The sequence below is a fragment of the Dermacentor albipictus genome, chromosome 10, assembly GCF_038994185.2.
Source record: "Dermacentor albipictus isolate Rhodes 1998 colony chromosome 10, USDA_Dalb.pri_finalv2, whole genome shotgun sequence".
NCBI classification, from domain to species: domain Eukaryota; kingdom Metazoa; phylum Arthropoda; class Arachnida; order Ixodida; family Ixodidae; genus Dermacentor; species Dermacentor albipictus.
This window is the reverse complement of record NC_091830.1, coordinates 84,205,261-84,227,459: the sequence shown is the minus strand read 5'-3', so window position 1 is coordinate 84,227,459 and position 22,199 is coordinate 84,205,261. Positions and strand designations below refer to the sequence as shown.

Genomic DNA, 22,199 nt, shown 5'->3' with positions numbered 1-22,199 from the left:
ACACTAAAGGAATCCGTATATATGACTGCTTTCTGGAGTTTTGATTTCCTTATATGCTTCACAGCCGACAATAGTGCGTAAGCCTCAGCCGTAAAGATACTAGTTTCCGCATGCAGTACATCGGTTTCCGAGAAGGATGGCCCGACGGCTGCATAGGACACCCCGTCGTGTGACTTCGATGCGTCTGTGTAGAACTCCGTGCAGGAGTGTTTGTGCTGGAGTTCCCGGAAATGCATCTGGATTTCAATCTCTGGAGCGTTTTTTGTAACTTCTATGAAAGATGTATCGCATTGTATCAACTGCCACTCCCAAGGAGGTAGCAGCTTGGCTGGATGCATTAGGCGAAGTTCGAGGATTGGAACGTGCATTTCATGACTAAGCTCCCTCACACGCAGCGAGAAAGGCTGTCTTACGGAAGGACGATTACGAAATAGTGTAGCATATGTCATATCATTAATGGTGTTAAAACAGAGATGTTCGGGATTAGAGTGGACTTTCAAAAAATATGTTTGGCTGAAGTATGTTCTCTGGATATGAAGTGACCACTCATTCGATTCTGCATATAAACTTTGTACGGGACTCGTTCTGAAAGCTCCTGTGGCTAAACGGATACCCAGATGGTGAACAGGGTCTAGCATCTTTAGTGCGCTCGGGGCGGCAGAGTGATAAATGACGGCACCGTAGTCTAGTCGTGATCGAATGAGGCTTTTATATAGATTCATTAAACACTTCCTGTCACTACCCCACGTAGTCTGGGAAAGAAGTTTCACTATGTTCATTGTTTTCAGACATTTTTCTTTAAGATGTTTAATGTGGGGGACGAAAGTGAGTCTGTAGTCAAGTATGACACCTAGAAATTTATGTTCTTTGTTTACAGGTATCTGTTGTCCACACACTTCCAAGCAGGGATCCGGAACTAGGCCTCTCTTCCTTGTGAACAAAACACATGAACTCTTATGAGGATTGATTTTGAATCCATTTTTCTCTGCCCACCCTGACACCTTGTTCAAACCATGCTGTACCTGTTTCTCGCACACTGCGAGATTACAGGATTTGAAACCGATTTGAATGTCGTCCACATAGACGGAATACAAAATGGCCGGTGGTAAGCAAGCATGAAGTGTTGTCATCTTAACAATAAAGAGTGTGCAACTGAGCACGCCACCCTGGGGTACACCGGTTTCTTGTGCAAAAGGACGTGACAGCACATTGCCTACTTTCACCCGGAAGGTACGATTGGACAAGTAGCTTTTTATTATGTTTAGCATATTACCATGAATGCCCATTTCTGACAAATCTTTCAAGATTCCGTAGCGCCAGGTCGTATCGTACGCCTTCTCCATATCGAGGAATATCGATAAGAAGAACTGTTTGTGTACAAACGCGTCACGAATATGTCCTTCAATACGTACAAGATGGTCGGTTGTGCAGCGCCCTTCTCGGAAGCCACACTGAAAGGGATCAAGCATTTTGTTTTGTTCAAGGAAATGGATGAGTCGCCGATTTATCATTTTTTCAAATACCTTACACATGCAGCTTGTGAGGGCTATCGGGCGGTAACTTGCCACTGAAGAAGGGTCTTTCCCTTGTTTCAAAACAGGGACCACAACAGCTTCTTTCCATGCTGTTGGAAGGTACCCTGCGTCCCACATAGTGTTGAAAAGTGTAAGTAGTGTTTCTTGCGTGTCATTGTGTAAGTTTTTGAGCATTTCATACATGATTCTATCGGATCCCGGTGAGGAGCTTTTGCATGCGCTCAAGGCAGCTTTCAATTCGGCAATACTAAAAGGGCAATTGTACGGTTGATTCTGTCGGTATTTATTGATGAGTGGCTTGCATTCTTCTATTTGTTTATATTTTAGGAAGGATTGCGAATAATGTTTTGAGCTTGATACACTCTCAAAGTGCTCCCCAAGTGAGTCGGCCTGATCTTTCAGTGTATCGCCCTGTGTATTTACTAGAGGGAATGAATATGTTTGCCGCCCTCGAATCCTATTAACCCTGTTCCAGGCTTTCGCCTCATCTCTGAACGAGTTAATACTCGATAAAAACTTGTGCCAGCTTTATCTTCTGGCCTGCCGGCGGGTTCTCCTACCTTGGGATTTTATTTTTTTAAAGTTGACAAGATTCTCAGCGGTGGGAGAAGCTCGCAGCCACCCCCACGCCTTGTTCTGATTCTTACGGGCGGTTCGACATTCGCTGTTCCACCACGGTACACGTGGTTTGCATGCCAAACCACTTGCTTCGGGTATGCAATGTGATGCGGCATCTATTATGAATGCTGTAAGATAATCCACAGCAGCATCAATTTCTAAAGAAGATAGGTCAGCCCATGAGATGCTAGAGAGAGTTCGAAATTTCTGCCAGTCGGCTGTGTCTATCTTCCACCTAGGAGCTTGTGGAGGATATTCGTTTTCTTTGGATGTTCTTATTAGTATGGGGAAGTGGTCGCTCCCGTAAGGATTTTTCATAACTTCCCATTCGAGCTCAGCCAATATACACGGGGAAACTAGGCTGAGGTCAATTGATGAAAATGTTCGGTTGGCGAGAGAATGATATGTGGGTGCCTTCTTATTCAGCAGGCATACACCAGAAGAGAAGAGGAACCGTTCAACAAGGCGACCTCGCGCATCTATACGAGAGTCGCCCCACAGGCTGTTGTGCGCATTGAAATCCCCAAGCACAACGTACGGTTCTGGCAATTCATCTATGAAGGACTGAAATTCATGTTTGCTTAGTTTGTAGTGTGGAGGTATATAAATCGAGCAAATAGTGATAAGTTTGTTTAGCAAAACAATTCGAACCGCCACTGCTTCAAGGGCCGTTCGTAGCTGTAAATGTTGACATGCTATGCTCTTTTGGATTACAATCGCAACACCTCCCGATGATGCGATTGCATCATCGCGATCTTTGCGAAAAGTAACATGCTGTCGGAGAAATTTTGTGTGTTGTGATTTGAGGTGTGTTTCCTGTAGACACAGCACTTTTGGATTGTGTTTGGGTATAATCTCTTGCACATCATCAAGGTTCCTAAGAAGACCTGTGACGTTCCACTGTATGATTTGTGTATCCATATTTAAAGTAAGTTGGTGCTGTGTGTACGGAAACTGAAAGATGTCTTAGATTACAGAGCTCTTTCGAGGCCCTGTAATCGGGGTTTTGCCCTTTCTGGAGCGTTCGAGGGAGCCTCGCCGCTCCTTAGGCGCTTGGCGCGCCGTGAGGGCAGTTGTAGTGTCCATTGCCTCTTGGGAGGCGCTGGACACATGCTCTTGCGAGCGAGTTTTCAGAGAGGGTCCCGCCTTGGAGGGCAAGACCCCTGCTCCCACCAGCCCGGAGACCGATGGGGCTCCCTGGGGGATCTGGCTGCGCCGGCCGTTGCCAGCGCTGGATGGGGCCGGGGAGGTTGGTGTAGCCTCGGCTGCGCCCACCTTCGGGGTCAATGGCCCCGTCTGCTGTGTTGGCGTAGCAGCGTTAGCTGCAGCCGCAGAGGGGGCGGATGGCGTCACTGCCGCGTCACTGAGTGTGGGTCGGACAGCCGCCGGAGGCCGTTGTGGCGCTGCCCCCTGACGCGCCACTTCGGCAAATGTGTTCTTAGGCAGGTATGCCACCCGCCTACGTGCCTCCTTGAATGATATATTTTCTTTCACTTTGATCGTGACAATTTCTTTTTCTTTTTTCCAAGATGGGCACGACCGCGAGTACGCGGCGTGCTCTCCATCACAGTTTACACAATGCAAAGAGTTCGTGCAAGCTTCAGACGTGTGTTCATGGGCACTGCATTTTGCACACGTTTGGCGGCCTCGGCAGCTCTGCGAGCTGTGGCCAAAACGTTGGCATTTGAAACATCTCAGGGGGTTTGGCACGTATGGCCTAACACGGAGCTTAATGTATCCTGCCTCGATTGACTCGGGCAGGACACTCGAACCGAAGGTGATTATCAAGTGTTTCGTTTGGATTTCTTTTCCATCTCGCCTTATCTTAATTATTTTGACATCTATAACATTTTGTTCACTGAAGCCCTCCAAGAGCTCAGCCTCAGTGAGCTCCAGCAAATCATCGTCCGAGACAACGCCCCGGGTGGTGTTCATAGTAAGGTGCGGGGTTACTATTAGTTGGTTATCCCCAAATGACACAAGCTTAGACAGTTGCTCGTATTGTTTCTTATCGCGGAGCTCAAGGAGGAGATCACCGCTTGCCATCCTGGTCGCCTTATATGCGGCTCCAAAAACATCAGTCAAAGTCTTTGATACAAGGAAGGGTGAAATAGTGCGCACTGGTTTGCCGGGTTTTTCCGAGTGAACTACATGGAAACGTGGGAAGTTGTGGACTTGGCGTCCGAAAAACTGAAAAACTTCATCGGTGCGCCCTCTTTTCTGAGGGCGATCAGGGAATGGAGGAAAAGAGCTATCCATAAATATATGTGAAATTTCGGCAGCAACGCCAGCCACCCACCATGGAGTCCAACAAGGGGACGCTGCAGGGCCTGAAAAACAGGGCCTGCAAACGCCAGCTGTACGTTGCCGCTATAACCTAATATGATATAACCAAGGTTGGCTACTCACACAAGGTTAACCCTTGCTGCCAGGAAGGTCGGAAGTAATAAAGAAATGAGAAGGAGACAGGAAAGGTGGAAAGTAAGGAAAAGACGAAGGTTGTAGGTAGAGAGAGACAGGAAAAAGCAACTACCGATTTCCCCCGGGTGGGTCAGTCCGGGGGTGCCGTCTACGTGAAGCCGAGGCCAAAGGGGTGTGTTGCCGCCGCCGAGGTCAAGTTTAGTGATGGAAATGCAGAGAGGTCCGCAATAGGTTCATTCCTTTAGCTTGTTACTATGCGGTGGGAGAAGGAGAAAAGGTCAAGAAAGATGGAAGGAAGAGGAGCATGGAGGGTGGCGGTGACGACACAAGAAGGATGTAAAACACATAACAACAATTTAGGTCTACTCGATAGCCTACAGTGCAGTTCTGTAATTTTTAAAAAGTGAAGCAAGGCCTGGCTGGCCTGAAAAAGTAATTTAACTTGTGCCAAGTGCCATAAAACTCGTCAGCGTAACATTGTTGTCACAGAGGCAAAAAAATAAGGAAATCTTACGTGGCATTTCCGCTTTGCATGAGGATCCAGGATCGACAATATATTGTGTGACAGTACAGACAAGGGCCAACAATATGTAGCCTATGGATGGGGATTGCATTTCCGAGGAGCCTAATATTCTGGAGTTGACGCAGCAACTTGGCAGAAATCTGCGGAAGAATGCGTCATTTAAAACATTGACTTATTTCTAAGGAAAATTCTTACAATGTCGTACTCTATAAACGCTTTATTATGGGAGCGACCCACGCGGTTTGTAAACAGTTTACATTAATTTTTTGTTTACTTCACTGAATAACTGTTTCATACCATATTTTCTTCCTGTTAAATAGATAATGCTTTTGTGTGTAAAATTGGAGACCTGATTCGAATGTAGACTAAATGAGTACAGGTGAAAGCAATATTAGAACTTATTCCGTATTGCAATACATACAACTTGATGCATTTTAGAATTGATTTCGAGAAACTAATTTTCCGTCACCTCCAATTACATATTTAAATGAATTTATTCTTATACAGTGAACCGAAAGAGCCATTTCAACGAAAGCATGTACTTCTTCAGGAAGAATTGCAAGTGCCATGAAAAACATTCAAGCTGGCGATTCAACTTGTTGCAGATTAGAAAAAAAATATCTGCATAGTTCGGTTTCATACGTAATTTCGCTTGCTCTCATTCTAGGCTCTTGTATCCAAAGAAAACATATCAATCCGAACATTTCAGCAGTAAAGGCGATGATTACCACTGGCCTGATTACAAGCAAGGATTTTCTACCATGCTTTGACAACTGTTCGAACAGGATGTATTACATACCCGAAGTATAGTAGTATCTCTACTAGCGTAGAATGCAGCTTTCTCAATCTCCGACTTCGTTCCGCTCTTTTATTGTTCCTGCAGATGCAGTTATCCCTTCCAACGCAGAGCTTTGCAAACTCTACATTCCACGAATTGTAGTTTGCAGATTTGTGACTTTGCGACTTTACGACATCCGTTCACCTGCTGCATAGGCAAGCCTCACAAAGCTGCGTTCAGCGTACCTAGCTTTCTGAAGATTCCGATGCAGTCATTCATTACAAATTTTGCTCAGGTAGCAAATTAGCTCATGCAGCAGCTGCCATCTCACAAGCTATAATGTCTGTCTTCCGTAGGCAGTTCTTGGAAGACTTCCCGGCTCCTTCAGGGAATGTCAATTTACATATATGTATATGTTGGTGGAAGGTACTAACTCAATAAAAATAATAAAAAATGTAATTTGGAGTGTTACGTGGTTAAAAAGAATAAAAAAATACAGATGGACTCGACTACCGTTGACAACTATGCAAAGCGGAGCATTCTTCAGACGATTTGCTCATGATGCCTTTGCGTGTGATATGAAGTGAGATCCGAAAATATAGGTATATAGGGAAGCATGTTATACGAAGAAAGTAATTTATTTGCCGTGAATTACATATAGACGCGATAATATATACACATTTACATGCACTACATCGCATATATTATAACTGTTTAAATTTTCAATGGCATATCTACATTGTCATGTTCAGTCGTGGGGTTTATGATGTGTAAGTTGCTTCTAGTGCAGCTGCGGATAAAAACGCGCCAACCCTCTCAACATACTGTCTTGCCCACGAGAAAGGACCTTCCATGCGGCTTGTCAAAGCATGCACACATGGCGTTCAGCGTTACAGGACAGAGGCGAAATTCACTAGACGAACTAAGGGACATATTTTGGCGCAAGACAAATGGTACGATAAAAGCGCATGTGTGAAGCTAAAGCTGCTCGTAAGACAGGAAGCTTGTGATGCCTGCTGCAGCAAAGCGAGCGCTATAGACGGAAAAAGGCGAGTATGTAATGGCAGAGCAGGGGTGAAATTCAGTACTTGCACCAAACGTACGCGTAAGTCTATTCACAAAACTTAAGGAACAGAGGTTGTTGCTTCCGACGCAGGGAGGAATTTCTGCGATAAAGGGGTAGCCCTTATAAAACATGATTATGTCTACCTGCGACATTGGGGCTGACGCGGTTAAGCAATGGAACGCGCTGTTGCAGCCGATTGGGCAGAGGCCACAACTGATAGTGAGCATGATGTGTGAATAAATGTTTGTGGATTTGTCATCTGAAGGTACGCCGAGCAGTTCTAGTGCATAACTGTATTGGACGTGCGCTGCTGTGAAAGACAGTCACATTAATGATACGCTGTGAACTTCCGCCTAATGTCTAATAGGCGGTGTGTCTCCATGCGTACAATAGCCTGGCGTTTCATACTCTTCATGAGACTATATTTGACGGTAGCGGAAAGGAAGGTTGCTTACGACCCGAGCAAGCATCAAGTTTGTCATTGAAGTTCTGTGAGCACTTTTGTCTCTGTATATGTACTTTTTAGTTTGAGCGTTCCCTTTCTGATAGGACTGCGAATGATTTTTTTTTCAGGCGCTTTTCCGGCCATACTTATCACGATCAACTACTTCAACCTATTGGATACGGAACCACTAAGAAGATTGAACCGCTATGGGCTTCGCGTACGATGCTGCACATTATCCTGATGCACATGTTATTATGCAGCTGGTGAATATTGGAAACGTTTGCGTTGGTAGATTTGCTGTTGTTCACTGGTCAGCCTTGACTTCTGGGAGATGTCACGCAGGCTAGGGGAGACGCCGCAGTAGGACTCCAGGCAATGACATCAGCAACGTGTGATTTATTACTGGGATGTATTACCGCCTCTGTCGGAATGTGGCCGCCAGAACCTGGAAAACGGAGCATTTACTTAATGCAAGGCATCATGACATTATATCAGCTGAGGAGAAGCCAAGAAGAAGCGATGGACGCTGACACGACGTCAAAGTGTGATAGGCAGCGAAGCTTGCGCGTGCATATATTACGTTGCGAGGAATACTGCCATAAATATAGGAGTGTTACTTGCCGCTGCTTCTTTCTCCATTTGCTTTTATAGCAAATAAGGTTTATAGTTCTCCATGGCCCCGAAAGGGATCCTATGATTACAGAGCGAACATTTCCTCGTCGGTTGTCGCTCGACAACATTGCCTACCAGCGCCTTAGATGGTACCAGCTACCAAAGAAGCTAATGTTGATGCTCCGCGCGGCAGTACAACCGCAGCTGCAACCGCGCCCAGCGCGATCACATACCATACCGATGAACGTACGGGTGCTGGTGGCCATTCCGTCAAGCCATATGAATGATTAGTTATGCAGCGTTTTAACGCGATAGCGTTAAGGAGCTCGTGTCGCAGAAAAGCCGGTGTCGTCGGCGTCGGTGTCGGCATCGGCGTCCGCGGCATTGACCGTGAGCGATAAATCACGGCAGGCACTTCATAAATAAAAAGCAACTTGCAAGATGGGCTGGGTGGGAATCGAACCAGGGTCTCCGGAGTGTGAGACGGAGACGCTACTACTCAGCCACGAGTTCGATGCTTCCAAGCAGTACAAACGCGCCTCTAGTGAATGCGGTGTTGCCTTCGAAACGAGCCGTGGAAGGTTATACTGGGGTGTATATCGGTAATTATGAACATGTAACTTACAGAAGTCGCAATTACACGAGTAGCGAAGTGCGTTTCCGCTGCATTTCTTCTGCGCTTTCCGCACACGCAGAGCCATCTTGCGGCAAGCACAGAAGACCTCCTCCTCTCTGTGTACGGCGCTGCCCCGACAGATGGCGCGCCACGCGCGCATTGGAGCTGTGCGAGGCGGGTCACTCCCGGACTCTCTCTCCCCTGACAACGCTTCGCCTTGCTCCCTTTCTTTCTTTAGATCACTATCTGTCTATCTCTCTGCCCGTGCCGATCACAACGGTTGGCTGGCGTGCATCATTTCCCCCTCCGAGATACCGAGTTCTTTGGTTCGTTCCGCTTGCTCAGGCGCACGTTTCGTTGCTGCGCCGCACGCCGCGTTGCTCGACCAAATGGCTCGACGCTCACCGCGTCCGATGCAGGGCGCCTCGTAAGTGATGGCTGCGCTGTGGCCCATTGTCTTACACCCCTTGGCGGGTCGACAGGAACGCTGTCGCATTCCACTCCTGAAGGCGAAGCTTAAGCGTCCTGCAATTTTAGAGCGCAGCTCTTTGGCGTCCGTTCCTGGGTTTCGCGTCGGCGTTGTCGTCGGCCTCGTAACCAGCTCGCCGACGAATCTGCTCCGCCGCCGCGCATGCGCGCTGTCGGCTCTCCGGGCGAGGGAGGATGATGGAAGGGAGGAGGAGAGACTGTGGAGGAGGGCTGGCTACACAAATGGCTCTTTGGCGTCCGTTCCTGGGTTTCGCGTCGTCGTCGGCGTTGTCGTCGGCCTCGTAACCAGCTCCGCCCCCCTTTCATCCCCCCAGCGCTAGCAGCGACCGACTGATACCGCTTTCGTGAGTCCGCTACCGCACTCACGAAAGACGTCGTGCACTTCCTGCAACTCGCATTAACCGTCCATTAATCCACACCGATGTTAGTAGTGGGGGACTTTAATGTTGACATAAAGACAAACAGCAATTTCCTAACACTTATGCGGGAGAACATCCCGTTCCTCTCGCTCGTAACGCGTCCCACGGCTGTGACAACCTCGCGAGGCACTTGTATAGATCTCGTCTTTGAGAATCAAGCATTGGTGTACCAAGTCGAACATATATCAGTCTAATTCTCCGACCACAAAGCTTCCTTCATGACTGTCAAGAACTGCTAGTGGAGTCTTTGTTAAAGGAATACGTGTGAAAAAAAAAATTATGTGATAGCGCATACATGTGTTGCTCGATTTCTTTGCCTCAATCGATCGAAAAGGTGAAACAGCTTATTTGCTGCGCTCAAATTTCGCATTAGGAAGTAACGTAATCGTCGGTAATTTTTTTTTTGTTCATTCCCTAATAAGTACCAAAGTTGATGTACTCATTTATTTTGGTATATTGTTATGATGGCGGGGACAGTGGCAGTGGTGATGTTGCGACTGTACGGGGTATGGCTGGCCGACCTGGTTCGCAAGTGTTCTGCCTGAGCGTCTCTTTGTGCGCCAGTAATGTCACCATGAGTCAATCGGTTTTGCTCTCGCACAAATGCGAGAATATTGCCATTGCCATTTTTTGATGGTGGTGGGGTGAACGGGTGAGCGCGTGTGCGCTTGGCGGTGCGGTAGAACACTCATGAAAAAGGACGCTGTCGCAAAGGTTAGAGCACTGGCTTCATGTAAGAATATAACCTCAACTACAGATGCATGGTGCACGATCACATTAATAGTTGACCCCGTTTCTTTCGTGCCTTTTCATTTATTCGGAGCTTAGGTCCTTCCTCAGTCAAATTAGCGCTGTCGAAATCGCTGTTAGCGCGGCTGCTACGGTCCTTCGGCTGCTTCTTTATCCCAGGGCAAGTAATCTTTGTCTAATAAATTGCATAGAAATGGCGCCATCTAATGAATTGCACAGAAAATACGTATGAAAAGGGCCCGGAACTGAACTAGAATGCTTCGCTTTAATAGCAATCTCATTTTGAGACAAGCCATAGTTGGGCACTCCAAACTAATTTGGGCCAACTGGATTACTTTAACGTGGGCACTATGCTTTTAACGTGCGTTTGGCAGACGGGCACTTTTGCATGTGGTCCCTACCGAAATGCGGCCGCCGCGACAGAGATATGATTTCGCGACCTCATCCTGGGATCGTATAACGTAAAACTATTCCAATATGTTTTTTATTCCAATCTCCTTACGCAAATTTGCGTAACCACCGACCCAAGCATCGTGCGGTGACCCGCATGGTTGTCTGAACAAACCATTAAAAAGCCATCCTCGTTTATGAGACGTCATTTCCGTTTGCTTCAAAAACGAATAACAATGCCTAGACTGAACGGCTTGTCTTATCTAATTGGCTTACAAGAGGTGAGGAGTAACCTCAAATGGAGAGGGATTCGATGACGACGACCCAGTGCACTGAAAATCGATAACTTGATTAAGAGGGTGGTGCAGGCTTTTGCGATTGGTCCGCTTTTCCATAATTAGCTCGCGGTCGCTGGCCGAAAATCGCGGTGGTGTGCAACGGAAGGTTAAAAATGCCGCTAAAACGCATCCTCAGCAAAGAAGAGTTGGCAGAGCTGGATCGTAAACGTAAAAAAAGTGGTAGAAAACGTTACACCGCCCCGCAAAACGTTTATTTTACGCAAATAAAGCCAAGAACTTCGGCAGGGGCGAGTAGCCAGTGCCTAAGCGATCGGCGGCAGCCATCGTTTAACGCGACAGCGTTAAGGAGCTCGTGTTGCAGAAAAGCCGGTGTCGTCGGCGTCGCCGACATTGGCGTTATCGAAAAACCCCGGAAGGCAATTCATAAGTAAAAACTTGGCGAGATGGGCTGGGTGGGAATTGACCCAAGGTCTCCTGAGTGTGAGATGGAGGTGCTACCACTCAGTCATGAGTTCGATGGTTGAACAAAAGCCCCTCTAGTGAATGCGGTGTTGCCTTAGAAACGCGCCGCAGAAACATATACTGCGGTGTATACAGGTAATTATAAGCATGTAAATTACAGAAGTCGCAATTAAACGAGTAGCGAAGTACGTTTCCGCTACATTTCTTCTGCGCTTGGCGCACACGCAGATCCACCTTGCGGCAAACACAGAAGACCCCTTCCTCGCAATGTACGGTGCTGCCCCGACAGGTGGCGCGCCACTCGCTCGCTTCTGCCCTTTGTTTCGTTTCAGCGCATTGGGGCCGGGCGGGGACCGGTGCAAGCATGGCCCAATACCCTTGCGTTTAATAAGTTTTCTTGCTCTCTCCGTCCAAGTTACAGCGTGCGCCACTCGAACCCTCGTGGTTAGGCGACGTGGCTCCTCTTTCCGCTCACAGGGCGACTCCTAGGCGCATTGTGCGATGCGGGGCGCCTCTGACGTTATCGCTGCGCCATAGCGCGTCTGGTGTGAAAGCGTCCCCTGCGATGGGTGCCGGTCTGCTGGCGAGGAGTCATGCGTCTGCGTGGTGCTCCTGGAACAAATGATTATAAAAACGTTGTGCTGTGAACTTAGAAGTGCCGTATATGAAGGCTAAGTCTTTGTGTGACCCAAGATCATACCGAGCGAATGAGTGGGTGGTGCGAACGGGCGTGAGCTAACGATATCGCGTTCCACTCTGAAGGCGAAGCTTATCGTCCTCCAATTTTTTTATTCGTTGCGGAACAGTGCAGCCTCCGGCTATTGAGAGGAACATTCAGTTTTGTTTGGCATAATAATGCATCTTCAACGCGCATACGTCTATTTGACGTGGTGAGTTATCGTGGTTTTGTGAAGTCGCGCGACACGCAGCTAAAATGGGTGCAGACGGAAAAGTTTTGACCAATAGCCGATGGCTAATGGCGAAGAGGTGCCGAATCAGAAATAACTATTTTCCTTTCTTTCGGTCCAACTGTGCACAATTTGTGTCTATACGTCATGTCAGATGGGGAGCTATCGCGGTTTTTGCGATGTCGTGTGACAGACAGGCGAAATGGGGATGGTAAAAAAAGTTTTTGACGAATAGCGGAGGGCTTGTTGCAGACTTTGAATAGAAACGTTTGCAATAGCTGTACGTTATAGCGTCCCCAAGCAGCACAACGCCAAAGCTTCAAAGGTACCGTGGCGGACTGAATTAAAATTTTGAACGTGGAATATTTCAGTGATCTCAGACAAAAAAGTATGATGGCTCAGATCACTCGATTAGGATATTTATGCCTTGCAACGAAACTCGAGCAACCGGTCTAGGCTAAAACGCAAGCGTCTTATAACGTAAAACTATTCTAATATGTTTTTATTCCAATCTTCTGACGTCAAACTTGCGTAACCGCCGACGCAAGCATCGGGCGGTCACCCGTAGGGTTGTCCGAACAGGCCAATCAAACGCTCTCCTCGTTCATAGGAGGTCGCTTTTGTTTGTTTGAAAAGCGAATAACATTGCCTACCACTGAGCGGCTTGTCTTATCTAATTGGCTGACAAGAGGCGAGGACAATGCTCAAGTGGTGAGGCATTCGATGGGGCCGAGCCACTGCACTGAAAATCGATAACCGGATAAAGAGGGTGGTGCCGGCATCTGTGGTTGGTCCGCTTTCGCTTACTTAGCTTGCGGTGGCTGGTCAAAAATCACGGAGGCATGCAACGGAACGTTAAGAATGCCACTAAAACGGCTGCTCAGCAAAGAAGAGTTGGCAAAACGAGGTCGCAAGCGTGCTGAAAGTGCTCGAAAATGTTACTTGGCCATGCAGAAAGATTTATTATATGCAAACAAACCCATGCTCTCCGGCAGGTGCGAGTCGCCAGTGTCTGAGCGATCGGCGGCAGCCATCTTTTACTCCTTTCGGAACAGGGCAGCCTGCTGCTATTCAGAAGGAAATTCAGTTTTATTCGGCATATTAATGAATCTTTAACGCGTAAACGTTACTTTGACGCGGTCAGTTTTTGCGATTTTGTGAGGTCGCGTGACAGGCATGTGAAGTGGGTGCAGCCCGAATACGTTTGACCAATGGCCGAGGGCTAATGGCGAACAAGGGTCGAATCATAATTATTTTTCTTTTTTTCGGTCAAATCATGCGTAATCAGTGTGCACACGTCATATCATATGGGGAGCTATTACGGTTTTCGTGATGTCGCATGACAGACAAGTGAAAGGGGCTGGTCGGTCAGTCAGTCAAGAACTTTATTGAGGTCCTGAGGGGTCTAAGCCGTTGGAGATCGCACGCGGGGAGCTCCTTGGGCCGAAACCGTAGGCGACGCCCAAGTCGGGACGGGAACGAGGTGACGCTCCGCCAGTTCTTGGGCCCTCTGGACGGCCTTGAGTTGCAGTTTGAGGTCCGGGCTTTTGAGGGCCTCTTCCCATTCGGGCTCACTGGAGAGAGGGCCCTCTGGTAATGCGGTACATTGCCAAAGCATGTGCGAGGGTGAGCAATAGGGTTCTGGGCAGTCTGGGCAATTTGCCGGGATTTCTGAATTGTAGTGGCTTAATAGGCCTCGTGACGGATACGAGTCCGTTTGCAGCATTCGAAACGCGGCCGCCTGCGCGCGCTCGAGTTTGGCGTGCGGGAGCGGGTATTTCATTCTGCCTTTTCGATAGTGTGAGGTGAGTTCTTGGTATGTGAGTAACGGGTCATTAAACTGAATGTCCAGCCCCTCGGAGGCCGTGGGACCGTCGCGGCGGGCAAGTTCTCGCGCACGGTCATGGGCCGCTTCATTGAGGTTGGGTTTTAACGCGATAGCGTTAAGGAGCTCGTGTCGCAGAAAAGCCGGTGTCGTCGGCGTCGGGTGTCGGCGTCGGCGGCGTTGACCGTGAGCGATAAATCACGGCAGGCGCTTCATAAATAAAAAGCAACTTCCAAGATTGGCCCGGTGGGAATCGAACCCAGGTCTCCGGAGTGTGAGACGGAGACGCTACCACTCAGCCACGAGTTCGATGCTTCCAAGCGGTGCAAACGCGCCTCTAGTGAATGCGGTGTTGCCTTCGAAACGAGCCGTGGAAAGTTATACTGCGGTGTATATCGGTAATTATGAACATGTAACGTACAGAAGTCACAATTACACGAGTTGCGAAGTGCGTTTCCGCTGCATTTCTTCTGCGCTTTCCGCACACGCAGAGCCATCTTGCGGCAAACACAGAAGACCCCCTCCTCTCAATGTACGGCGCTGCCCCGACAGGAGGCGCGCCGCGCGCGCATTGGGAGCGCTGCCAGGCGCGTCGCAGGACTCCCTCTCCCCTGACGACGCTTCGCCGTGCATCCGGTTTAGATTACTATCTATCTCTCTGCCCGTGCCGATCACGACGTTTGGCTGGCGTAGATCGTTTCCCCTCCGAGACACCGAGTTCTTTGGTTCGTTTCGTTCGCTCAGGCGCACGTTTCGTTGACGCGCCGAACGCTGCGTTGCTCGACGCTCACCGCGTGATAGGTGGGCGCTAAGTCCGATGCGGGGCGCATCGTAAGTGATTGCTGTGCCGTAGCGCATTGTCTTATACCCCTTGGCGGGTCGACGGGAACGCTGTCGCGTCCCACTCTTGAAGGCGAAGCTTAAGCGTCCTCCAATTTTTTGCGGGTGGATGTCTTTCCCCATGTGATCGGGGAACCAGGAGAGGCACCGTTTGCACTTGTTTGAGCTTGCTAGTAATATATGCGCTACCTCTTTCGGTACGTTGCCGCTTTCGTAAGCCCGAATTGCAGCACGCGAATCCGTGAGGACATGGGTAAATGTGGGGTCTGCCATGGCGATGGCTACGGCTATCTGTTCGGCTTTAGCGCTGGTGGTCGATTTAACCGATGCCGATGACCGTAACGTTCCGTTGCCGTCCACAACTGCTATCGCGAAAGTTGATGTATTGCCGTACTGGGCCGCGTCCACAAATGCGGTGGCTTCACGATCCGCGTCTGTGCGGTCGAGAATCGCGCGGGCGCGGGCCCGACACCTACCCACCTTGTATAGTGGGTGGACGTTTCTGAGAAACGGTGAGACTCTGTAGTTGTCTCCAATTGCACTCGGTAGGGTAACAGCGTGCTCGAGATAGGGAGATGGGGAGACATTAGCTTCGCTTGGAATTAGTCTACCGGCTTTGGACGGGGATAGGCGGAGTATTTGCGCCATAGTCTGAGCCTCGATCACTTCGTCGATGTTGTTGTGCATGCCTAGCTGATCAACCTTTGCTGTACTTGCTCTTTGTGGAATGCCCAAGACCTGTTTGATGCTCTTGCGCATGAGTGTGTTCTGTTTCTTTTCTGTTTTCGTCCAGTTGTGGGCAGAGGCGACGTAATTAATACGGATCATAAGGAACGCGTGGTATACGCGCAGAAGGTTATCTTCGCAGAGACCCTTCCTGCGCCCTGAGACTCTGTGGATGAGTCTGATCATATTTTCGGTTTTGGCGGTTAAGTGTTTGATCGTGTGTAGGTGGCATCCGGTGGCGTCGATTAGGAGCCCAAGAATGCGTATGTGGTCGACTCGCGGAATCTGTTGTCCGTCTCTTATATGTAGTGCTATCGGAAGTTCGTCTAGAGGAGTTAGGTATCGGACGCCTTGGCAAGACTTGCGATATAGTAAGAGTTCCGATTTCTTGGAAGATAGTTTCATTCCTGTGTCTAGTAGGTACTCCTCCGTGGCATCTAGGGCAGACTGTAATGCCTGCTCCATGTCTCCCAGGGAGCCTCCCGGGCTCCAGATGGTGATGTCATCTGCATATAGAGCGCAATTTACGTTCGGGATGTCTCGTAGTTTGTCTGCGAGTCCCTTCATCACTATGTTAAATAGTAATGGAGAGATGACGGAGCCTTGCGGTGTTCCGACGGAACCCAGCTTGTAGCAGTCCGACGTAAGTTGTGAGACTCGCAGTCGGGCTTCTCTGTCTTTTAGGAAGGAGCGCACGTACTCCTGAAATCTCTGGCAAAGCCCGAGGCCTGCCACAGACTCCAATATGAAGCGGTGCGAGACGGTGTCGAATGCTCTCGTGAGATCGAGGGCGAGGATGCCTCGAACGTCTCTTGTTTTAACGTCAAAGACCTGTCTTTTTAGGAGCAACATGACATCTTGCGTGGAAAGGTGGGGTCGAAACCCTACCATGTTGTGTGGGAGGAGTTCGTGTTCCTCAATGGAGGGTGACACTCGGTTTTGAATGACGTGCTCGGCTACTTTACCCACGCATGAAGTAAGAGATATAGGGCGCAAATTGTCGACGGTAAGTGGATTGCCGGGTTTTGGGATAAGGACCACCGTGGCCGTGCGCCATTGCGTTGGTACCTCTCCTGTTTCCCACACGTGGTTGATGTCTTTAATGAGTAGTGTAATAGCCTGGTCGTCTAAGTTACGTAACATTCGGTTAGTTACCCCGTCGGGTCCTGAGGCCGACCTGCTGTTTAGGTTGTGTAGCGCCTCTCGAACTTCTGCTTCCGTGAAGGCAGCGTCTAGTTCGGGAGTGGTTTCGCACTTTATGCTCGGGTAATCGTTGGGGTGAGCGTCGCCTAACGGAAGGTAACGTTTGGCGATTTCTGCCAGGAAGGACTCTTCTGTTCCCCCTTTCGCTTTGTGGAAGTGTAAAAGTCGGTCTAGCGCGTGGCTTTGATTATCCTTTGTTTGGCTGTCGTCTAACATGCGTTTCAGGAGGTTCCACTTACCTCCGGTCCACATGCGGCCGTCGACCGCCGAACATAGTTCCTGCCATTGGAGTCTTGTGAGCTCCGTACAGTATTGTTCGATATCTCGGTTGAGTATCGCGATGCGTTTGCGCAGACGTCTGTTGAGACGTTGCTTTCTCCATCGCGCAAGTATCGAGGCCTTGGCCTCGAGTAAGTGTGCGAGGTGAGGGTCAACCCTTGGGACCTCCAATTCCGTTTGTATGGTTTTCGTGGCTCTAGCTACGTCGCCCTTTATCGCAGAGAGGAGCTCTGCGAAGGAATCGTACGTGTTCGTGTCTTCCTTCCGTAACTGGCGGAAGCTATCCCAGTCTGTAAGGGTGAAAGACCGGGGTGGGGCCGCCGTGTTTGGTATTTCTGTGCGTATGACGAAGTGATCGCTGCCCAGGTTCTCTTGCGTATTCGTCCATGTGTAGCTTGCTACATTTCGGAGTAACGTGAGGTCCGGCGTAGTATCGCGTTGTGTTGACGTACCCAATCTGATGAGGAACCGGTGGTCCGTCACCAGGGTGAGGGACAGGTCGTCGATCCCGCGTGAGAGGTTGTTGCCGCTAGGCTTGATTGTGGGGTAACCCCACGACGGGTGGGGGGCGTTGAAGTCCCCTGCGATAATGAGCGGTGAGATTCGTGCCATTGATGTGGCTTTAGTAAGGATCGCGTGGAAAGATTGTTTGTAGTGCGCGGGGGAGGTGTAGACGTTTAGTACAAAAATGCTTCGTTTTAAGAGTCGGTTAGGTACGCGCTCGATTAGGATCGCCTCGATGCGACTGTTTTTCGGAAGGACGTTATGAACGATATGCGCGAATTTTCTATTAACGAGCGTGGCGATGCCTCTCCTGGCGTCCCCTCCTTTTTGGGAGACGGGGCTGCACCCTGAGAGCGTGAGGGTTTCGCATAGAGTTTCTTGTAACAGTATTACGTGCGGCTTTTTGGGTTGAATTTTGAGGTACTGTTGCAGCGAGGATTTGCGTTTCGTGTAGTTAGCGCAATCGCACTGCCAAATTTCTAAGGTGTCCCGTGTCGTGTTAGCCATGATGGTTTTGCGGGGGATTTATTGGTGACGAGGGGTGCGTCGTCGTGTCCATCTGTTGTGGCTGACTAGCTTTGTTTTTAATTTTTATGGCGACTTTATTTTCACCACCTCTACACGATTCGTTAGGATACGAATACTTTCTAGGTTTTCTCGCGTGAGGCGCAGAATTTCGCCTAGGGTGTGTCGCGGTGCATTACTCTCTTCTTCCGTCTCTGGGAGCGGAGGGGGCTTGCGTTTGGCTGTGCTAACTTTTACGTTTGTCTCCTGGGGTGGTGCTTGTTTGGGAGCTTTAAGGTTTTGAATCTCCTGTTTTGCGTCATTAAGCTGCGCTGTAAGCACTTGTATGGTGGCCCGGAGACCCGCTAGTTCCTGTCGTAGGGCTGTGACTATCTCGCTCTCATGCTCGGGCAATGAAGACCGCGTTACCTGTGTGGTATATGAAGCGTCCCGTTGCTGCTGCTGGTAATGTCTCCCTCGTACTCGGTCGGCCCACGTCAGTGCGGTGTGGCCGGATGTAGGGCGCCCCCTGGAGCAGGACCGGCTGTTGCGTCGTCCCCTGGAGCGGGAGCGGCTGCTGCGTAGGGTGCTGCGGCGCTCGGGTGTCGGCGTGACCGAGCGACTCCTTGGGGTCGCTACGGGAATGCCCGAGGCGGCACTCGAGTGGGCGCTGGTCCAAAAAATTTCTTACCAATCGTGGAGGGTTGATTGCAGACATGGAATAGAAACTTTTGGAATAGTTTTACGTTATAGCACCCCAGGACTGTTTCTGAGAGACTTGCGTACTTTGCCAAGCGATCTAGCAATTGCGAGAATCCCACAAGCAGGCTCCACTGTTTCTGACAAGCAAATTCTTATGTTGTGGGAACGAAGCATTCCGATGGAAATGCATAAAACCCCAACGATTGTCTCAATTTTATGCGAACTAAGGTTCCACTTATTTGTAGAACATCGGCATGAGGTTGCATTTATATACGGTATCGCCATCAATGTGCACTGCTAAAATCCCTCAAATGAGACAGAAATACGTTCGGCACAATGTTGGATGCGCATTCTTGAGTTTTGCTTTCTTAGAATTGTAAGGCTGGTAAATAACGTAACTGAAAATTAAGTACATGAGATCATCATTTGCCTAGGACCATTCCACCTACCAGAGTATCAAAGTGTTCTTTCATAACCTGGACGAAGACTGTCGTCAAGTCAAGCATTTTTTGTTATAAAAGACAGCGCTATGTTGCGTACTCACACGCCCTACAGGGTGCGCTTCGAGTACACAAATTACATATCAGAGAAATCCCAAATATAATGTTATTTTAACTTTGTTTCACTCGTCTGTAGTTGGAATGGTGAAAGTATTTTAGGTTGCTCGCTTTCGAAATAATTTTTAGTGAATGTTACAATAAAGACCACATTTCTTTTCTTCTTCATTTAACTCATTGCATGCACACAATATGCAATACTGTTTTGACACACAGCCTTGGCGGCTAGTTCGGGGTGCAATAAGAAAACAGACGTAAAAACCACAGCGTATCGTTGTAGGAGACAACATAAACACACAATACTAAAGACTCTTTGCGGGTAAAACGTAGGATAAACAAAAAGGTATGTTATGACAACCGGGGATACAAATAAACTGTCAGCATTCATGAAATGAGTTTTTTAAACATCGTACAAAATTTTCACCAGTCTTTACACTGCCTGGGAGTGCGTTCCATATTATAGCACCGGTGAGCTCCACAAGTATGTGTCCATATATATCGTGACATGGTGATAAGGTAATACAGTTCTTAGTAGCTGTCCTAGTGTTTCTTGAAGGAAAATTAAGTATTGTAAATGGTAGCGGATAATTAAACGTATTATTGCATTAACTACCTGAGCAACATTTCATTTATTCACCTTACTGAATAGCAGAACACGAAGTAATTGAAACAAAAGTTTACTTGAACCAGTATGCTTAGAAAAGGTTAGTCGTAGCGCCTGTTTTCGAAGACCGCTGACAAGTTACACGTAGGTTTTGTACGTACTACCCCAAGACTAAACAATAACAAAGATGACTCTCTATAAAGGCAATGTAAAATATCCGTGAAACATTAAGTTCAAAACATTGACGGGCGTATAACAATACATCCCAACCATACGGCAATTTCGAACATACCTGACCAATTTGATATTTGCATTGCATAACCGATTCAAACAAAACTCCTCAATAACTGTAGCGGCATACTCTGTTAGGCCGGACATTATTCAAAAACATAGACAGCGAGTCCAATTCTTTTCCTTCGTCCTGCAATAGAACACTACACAATTGGTTTCCATCCTACAGAAGTGAAGACTACAATATTGCGCTGATTAAGGCAAATCATTGTGATTAATATTGAAAATCTGACTTGACATGTGTCTTCTGCCTCACGTTTTTACGGAATAAACTGAAGGCGTCTGTGAGCTAGGTTGTAATGGTATTACAAGGTAGCCGTTGGTTGCGACGCACATATTTCACTATGTACCTGAAAAATATGGGTACTTGCTACGTCATTCAGTTGTTCCCTTCGCTTAAATCTTAGAGGACATTCGTTGGGGGCAAGTTTCCAGGACGACCCTAGCAGGCATACTAGTCCAACATGAAACGCAGTACAAATGACAGGCCGCAATTCTTGTTGACTGGGCTCACAGTGTTGCGAGGAGACCAGCAATGATTACAATCAACAGTGGGAAGAAGACGACTCAGGTTGTAGCGGTGCAGTCCACCATATATGCTGTTTTATTATATATTGTATAGAGCAAATAAATTTTAAACTTTTAGCGAACTGCAATATCTTGACAGATGTGAGGATTTTAGCGCAAGACGAAACTCCGCTGCAGTGCCATTCTGCCATGCAGCCGACGAGGAAAGGCAATGTTAACAGTGTCGGGGACATAGCCGCGCTGCTTGTATGTTCCGCCCAGCTGTGAACATGAACTTCTCTATAACGTCCAAGTGCTTAGTTCTCGATCTGCGTTTGGTAGTGAGGAACACCTGTCTAAGATTTTTTTTTCCTTGAGCTACGGATACGCATGTGGCATACTGTGTGCATCTATTATGTCCTCCCTTTTCAGGGGTCGGCCCAAGAAACCGGTTGCGATTAGGGCCCGCGGTACCCTCTCCTCTTTGTCCGTGTTCTTTTGTGCTACGATGTCCTAGATTTCTACAGTGTTGGCAAACTCATTTTCAGGCTTGGCAGTCTTTTCGAAAGTGACGCTTGCGTCCGAAGAAACCACGCGATAACCTAGCCGGGTACTCAGAATGTTCGCGACATGTCGAAGGGATCGGAGCGTCATTTCGCCAACAAGACGGTCCTCGACCAGCAGGCTTTAATAGCTACAGCGCTTTGCCAGGTTGCGTAAGGCATTAAACAAGTCATCCACGTATTCGTCTGGCTGCGAAGTGCGGCGGTGGAAACGACGACTTTCGTTTATGCCATTTACTCGATGCAAAGAGTGCGAATCGAACTTTTTTATTTTTGACGGCAGTGAAAGAGAGCACCTCCGGTGTTGACACCCCGAAGGAAACAAGAATGGCCCTGGCTTGCGGTCCCATACAGTAAAATGTCCCATAGTGGGCCTCGTCGCCGGCACTGTGGACCCCGTCCACGAAAACGTAATCCTCGTACGTTGAAATCAACGTTGCCCATTTGCCTGAGTTTGAAAACGTGAAGAAGAAGTATTTTAATGATTGGAAAATGTAGAGAGGTCGGCCGGATAATGGAGCATCTGGCCTGCTACTCTACGTAAGGGAGGGGGAAGAGGGGAAGAAAAGGGGTCACAATGATGGATGATAATGGGAGGAATGAGGTGAATGACACATCACAGGCGTGAGTCCAGGCCTGTGTCACCTAGGAAACGTGAAAGTGCACGCATTGTCTCTGTCGTCTGCCAACTCTGTGGCCACGCGCCTAGCAAGAGGTTCTCCGACAGTGGTCCATTGTGGAAATGTCTCATTGTATCTGCCAA

The 22,199-nt window shown here is 48.5% G+C and overlaps 1 protein-coding gene across 1 annotated transcript in view; it reads right to left on the bottom strand.

Moving 5' to 3' along the window:
• LOC135918606 (uncharacterized) overlaps positions 1–18,930 on the bottom strand; it is a 210,614-nt gene extending 191,684 nt beyond the window's left edge. The window contains exons 1-2 of the mRNA XM_070526587.1: positions 18,642–18,930; positions 17,657–17,785 (exon numbers count right to left, since the gene is read on the bottom strand). Of these exons, the coding sequence (XP_070382688.1) occupies positions 17,657–17,785; positions 18,642–18,930 (418 nt within the window). The remainder of the gene's footprint in view (positions 1–17,656; positions 17,786–18,641) is intronic.
• Positions 18,931–22,199: the final 3,269 nt, after the last annotated feature.